Source organism: Coregonus lavaretus (genome assembly GCF_964263955.1).
Source record: "Coregonus lavaretus genome assembly, chromosome: 7".
Classification (NCBI taxonomy): Eukaryota; Metazoa; Chordata; class Actinopteri; order Salmoniformes; family Salmonidae; genus Coregonus; species Coregonus lavaretus.
In genome coordinates, this window is record NC_139994.1 from 12041830 (window position 1) to 12047984 (window position 6155).

Below are 6155 nucleotides of genomic sequence, written 5' to 3' on the forward strand. Positions count from 1 at the left end.
GATAACTTACTCTCCCATAAAAAAGGAGCCTAAACATGCTCAATGTTTAGTGTTTAATGTTTAATGCTTAATGTGTCAGTAAGAAAATATAGCACAAATGAAATCCTAGGCCTACAATACTATACAAAAATATCCTATAGCCTACTATTATTATATATCATTCTTAATATATTTTTGGTGTATATACGCATAGATTGCATTTGGATTACTGTTAAAGTGTTATTTGGGTTGTTAACTGGATTCGTCCTGACATTAGTGATTTCTTGTTTCTAGTTTTGTATTATTATTCGTGTTGTTCTTTGCCATTTTTACCGTACTGTTAGGAACTTAACACAAGCATTTCCCTGCACCCGCTATAACATCTGCTGAACTGTGTATGCGACCAATAAACTTTGATTTGATTTTGATTTGATTTGATTTCCTTGTCATAGCTTAGTATTTATTGTGATGATTTACAAAAAAATGCATAATAGCCATCATCATGATAAAACATGACTCTTTGTTATACACGGGAAAAAAGAGAAATCGTGGACAACTCACCAAGTCAATAAATCATCCCAGTCCAATGTTGGTCCCGGGAGAGTTTTTTTTTATGGATTAAATTAAGCACTTCCATCTCCATCTCCCACCTGATCGCAGCCATATAAATCCCAACAGCTGATCAACAGACTTCAGAAAGCCCAAGACCTTCACAGAGTGCAGGACGGAGAAAGAGGAGAGAGCCGGAGCTAAAGCTGAGACACTGCGTTTTCATCTAAGTGGCTTTTTTTCATCATTTATACAATGAGTGGCAAATATTGACGTGGGGGCTGTGATATACTCTCTGAAGTTCAAAACGAGCCAAATCCTGGACGCAGTTACCAGCTTATTTTCTACGGTCAACTGTGAGGAGACTGAGGACAGCTGCACGAGGAAGAAAGAGAGAGAGAAGAGCGAAAGAACGGATCTCTTGCTGTGGGGGTGCTGTCCAGTGCTGAAGCCTGCCTGCCTATACATTCGCGCAGCACTGAAAGGGAGCTATCCAGTGCTGAAGTTGCATTTCTGACCAGCGGAACACAGGACTGCCGCACGAAAATCAGCAGCTCAATAAGGAGGATTCGGAAGGGGTCTCAGGCTTTTCGCCCTGTGCTGGCATCTGATCACACACAAATCGGCGTGCCGAAGAAGCGATTCCGCCCGTCTATACAGCCCCTTTTCCTCAGCCCTGCATGAGGAGTGATAGACTTAACCACCGGACGAGTGTTGTTTTGTTCAACGTGGAACCATGCCAAGATCTTTTCTGGTCAAAAAGGTTAAGCTGGATGATTTCTCATCTGCTGATCTGGAGAGCCATTATGGCAGAGTGAGGTCCGACCTCAGCCTCCGCTTTCATGAAAAAGGTAAACCTGTTATTACCTGTTACTTTGATGTTAATAGTCTACACTATCTTTTATCTGCGTAGACAATGTTTTATCATATGTTGTTTGGTCTTATATGTGTATAGCCTATTAAGCGTTTACTGTAGCATGTGTGCGTGCAGATAGCTTGTTGCACATCGAGCTTCGCTGACCCGCGGTCACATTGTATCCAACACAGTCATATATATTTTTGTCGACTCTGCACATTTTCCGAGCCAGGGATATTTAAAGTGCTCTACAGCGGAGCACAGAAGGTTAAACCCCTGTTGAGCTGCATCAACCCACAAGTGTGCAACATACAAGTTTGCAAGATACTGTAGATTAGAATACTGAGTTATAGTGTATCCCTTTGGATAATTATTACAAGCCCACTACCATAGCCACACACAGAGACAGACATACATAAGGGAGGGAGAGAGAAAGAGAGAGTCTGTCCGTCTTTTAAACGAACGCTTGATCATGTTTTAAGACATTATTTACGCTATTTAAAACATACAGTGCGCGCACTCGCATACTTGAATAACCAGACTGTATTTTGTCCAGAAGTACATTTGATAGATTATTCATGCATGTTCCTATCTCTTGGTTATGGAGTAACCTATAGCCCTGGATGTAAGTGCAGGCTATGTGTACGTTCAGTGGTGCACGTCGACCTATATTCTGAGATCTTTGTCAGAACGGCAAATGCAATTATAGGCTTACTGAAGTGATATTATTCCCCTCCCGCCTTTGTCCTTAAATGGGTTAGCATGCTAATTGAAATAGAGAGATATAGATTGTTTTTAGTGGAGTGATGTAGAAAAATACATTCACAAGAAGTCAATGTCTTTCAACCCACCTCTGTTGGAACTGTAAATTACTGAAATAATAGGCTGCAGAGCTCACGCGCTGTGAGTCAGAAATGAAGCCCTACAACTGGGCAGAATTGCACTGTTGCATCAATTGACACGAATAAAGCGCCCAGAATCCACCCAATGAGTAATCAGTAGGCCTAATCACACAAATAATTGAATCCGTTTTTTGTTCTTTTCAACGCTATAGGGTACATCAGTGACTACATGACCCCGTCTGTCTATGATGGCGAAAGTGACAATGGCATTAAAGTCCCCTCTCCCAGCCCCATCTACGATGGCATCCACAGCGACGGCATCCACAGCGACTACGGAACACCGGACTCAGACCAGCCCGACAGTCCCCAGTCCGAGATCTCATCCGGGTACATCAACGGAGACACCGCCGTGAGCGAGGGCTACACCGTAGACGCCTTCTTCATCACGGATGGAAGGTCGAGGAGAAAAGCCATCAGCAGCCCCAGGACCATACAGCGTCACACGTGCAACGAGTGTGGAAAAACGTACGCCACGTCCTCCAACCTGAGCCGGCACAAGCAGACCCACCGGAGCCTAGAGAGCAAGATGGCCAAGAAGTGCCCCACCTGTGGGAAGGTGTACGTGTCCATGCCCGCCATGGCCATGCATCTGCTCACCCACGACCTCAAGCACAAGTGTGACATATGTAGCAAGGCCTTCAGTAGACCTTGGCTGCTGCAGGGACACATGCGGTCACACACCGGCGAGAAGCCCTTTGGATGCGCGCACTGCGGAAAGGCGTTCGCCGACCGCTCCAACCTCCGCGCTCACATGCAGACGCACTCCGCTTTCAAGCACTACAAGTGCAAGAGATGCGACAAGACCTTTGCTTTAAAGTCCTACCTGAACAAGCACTACGAGTCCGCCTGCTTTAAGGGAGAGTTCTCGCCCATGAGCTCCATTGACGATTGACTTCTATAGTAACCATTAACACATCATGAAACTTATTCCAACGGTATCCCTATATTATTCCCTAGACAACCTGTTCTATGGTGACAGCACAGGTTTTATCCCCTCCTGCAGCAAACAGCATCACTAAGGACATGTTGGATTACGCATGTAGCCTCCCTAAACTTTTTTCCATGGGCTATCCACCTTTGATCGTTATAACAACAACAACTTGTTCAACTATTATGAGTCGAAATTTCATGTGTTTGCCAAACTCACATGACATTGAAAATGTCTTAATTTCTCTCGAAGGTCAAACCTTTTTTAAGTATTGGACAATATTGTACTGCTGCCAATGGCCACAAAAGTGTTCAGTAGTGAGGTAAACCTATTTATTAATTCACTTATTTATGTATCTATTTATTTATTTATTTTTTACTTTCATTTTGTGTAGAATCTTCATTTGCACTTTAATTTAGTATTGTTTTGCAAGCATTCGTCATGAATATGCCAAAGCATTTGCCACTTTCTAAATATCGTCTTATTTTTGTTCGCCACTTTATAAACATATTGCATGCAAAAAACGATGATAATGAAATCTATGCCAATTTTATGAAGCTTTGGATTTTTGCCAAAATCTAGATATAATCCTTCGGTAATATTTCTCGGGAGTCTCATCATAAAGAACTATAGAGCAATAATGCATGGTATTTGTAAAACATAAATGAGTAATAACTATAACATTTTTAACACACATCACCCTTTTATCCAGTACTCTAGTAGTTATACATAAATTGAATATCAGGGAAACGCCAGTGAGTGTGGTATTTAATGGATAAACCCATGGGGTGGGATAGGGAAGGGTCCTTTTGTAAATGGTTATGCACTGCCTGCCTCGTATTTATCGTAGTCTTAGAACGTAGACTTCTGGTGCTGATCTAAAAATAGTTCCAAGCAATCCAGAACATCTCACCACCAAGTCTGTGGAACAACGCCCGAGGCCCAAACGACGGCGGCGCTACCCCATATCACGTCTCTCACAGGTGGACAAATAAGTTTATGGGTCACTTACAAGATAACTTTCACTGCACCAGGGCACAAAATGATCAACACAATAAGATGACCGTACTCTAGCCACGATAAAGTCCATTAATCTTATAAAAGCACTTCCTTATACTATGAACATTTCAACTTTTTAAAGATAGTAGCACAACAAGTAGATTCAGGTAGAAAGGCCTCGTATTAGCTATAGGCTAACCTCTGTTTTTGTACTATGCCGATCAAAGGGAAATAACTGTTTATTGCAAGACGCCTTGTACATAACCCTTTGATGAATATGATATTTCTACAATCTGTAAAGAATCAAATGAATCTTATTTCTGGAGTTCTTTTCCCTGGGATTTTTATGCCCAGTATTTGAACGATGTAAAGCACAATGGCACCGGGCATTTTGTCTCACTTCATAATAAAGAATCAATAAAGATCTAACACGATGTGGTCCATGTTTGTCTAAACCTTTTAGAGAAATCAGATACGTAGAAAGTATACCTATATATCATGTTTAGGCTACGTTGTTAATTCCTGAACTGTTTGTCTGTGATTATATATTGTGCACTAATTCGGTGTTGGATTTAGTGCAAGGTTTCAGACACTGAAATTGCAGAGGGTCACGTCAGGAGCATGTGCTGTAATGCAACAGCATGTTTCTGCAATAACAAGCACTGTTGAATGCTCTTGTTGACACTGCAAGGCAGACTTCAGTGACGCAAAACGCTCATCTGTTGATCAAAAAGGCTGCATTATATACTTCATTGCACACCATGTGCTTTAGGGGGAATAGTTTGAGGTCATCACATCTTCTGCTTTTTAATCCAAACAATACGTGATAATGTAATGATATCTCTTGAATTATTTATTCTATTTCTCTTTTCATAAATGTTTGTCCAAAATATGGGTTTTGCAATGGGGCCACTGTGACTTCAAAAGAAATATCTGCATGGATGATAGCTCTCCACGAATTAAGATGTTATCTCTTTCCAAAAAATCTACAGTAGCCTAATTGAAACTGAAAAGGAATTGTCTAATCTAACGAATTCCGCATGGGTTTTCCTTTTTACTAAGCAGCATTTGAGCACTTTGAAATGAGGTGGAAACAACGTTGATTCAACTATTGCGTGCCCAGTGGGCCGGAGGTATCATGCGGAGGTCAGGATCTCTTTATTTACTAATGGAATAGCCTTAAAGTTTAATTGTTTGCCTTCGAGGCCTGCAGCAGGTTCGTTTTGGTGATGTCAGCGGTACGACATTAACCTTGAGCAGACACGCCACTTCCGTGGGGAAGAATAAGCCTGCAGGCTTTCTCCAAGGTCCCCGCTGAACCAGTTATCTATCCGCGACTCTAAAGCGCTTGCTTCAAAGCGTCTCCTGCCGATTTGGTATTTTGGTATTTTATTAGGATCCCAATTAGCTGTTGCAAAAGCAGCAGCTACTCTTCCTGGGGTCCACACAAAACATGAAATATGACATAATACAGAACATTAATAGACAAGAACAGCTCAAGGACAGAACTACATCAAATTGAAGTCGGAAGTTTACATACACCTTAGCCAAATACATTTAAACTCAGTTTTTCACAATTCCTGACATTTAATCCTAGTAAAAATTCCCTGTCTTAGGTCAGTTAGGATCACCACTGTATTTTAAGAATGTGAAATGTCAGAATAATAGTAGAGAGAATGATTTCTTTATTTCATCACATTCCCAGTGGGTCAGAAGTTTACATACACTCAATTAGTATTTGGTAGCATTGCCTTTAAATTGTTTAACTTGGGTCAAATGTTTCGGGTAGCCTTCCACAAGCTTCCCACAATAAGTTGGGTGAATTCTGTCCCATTCCTCCTGACAGAGCTGGTGTAACTGAATCAGGTTAGTAGGCCTCCTTGCTCGCACACGCTTTTTCAGTTCTGCCCACACATTTTCTATAGGATTGAGGTCAGGGCTT

General features: G+C 41.6%; 1 protein-coding gene across 1 annotated transcript; it reads left to right on the plus strand.

The window, feature by feature from the left end:
• Nucleotides 1-1264: 1264 nt before the first annotated feature.
• On the plus strand, nucleotides 1265-3178 carry LOC311132192 (transcriptional repressor scratch 1-like; the record flags this gene model as incomplete). The annotated part of the gene is made up of 2 exons (XM_084165412.1): nucleotides 1265-1379; nucleotides 2439-3178. The coding sequence occupies 2 exons, from the start codon at nucleotides 1265-1267 to the stop codon at nucleotides 3176-3178; spliced, it is 855 nt and encodes a 284-aa protein (XP_084021538.1).
• Nucleotides 3179-6155: the final 2977 nt, after the last annotated feature.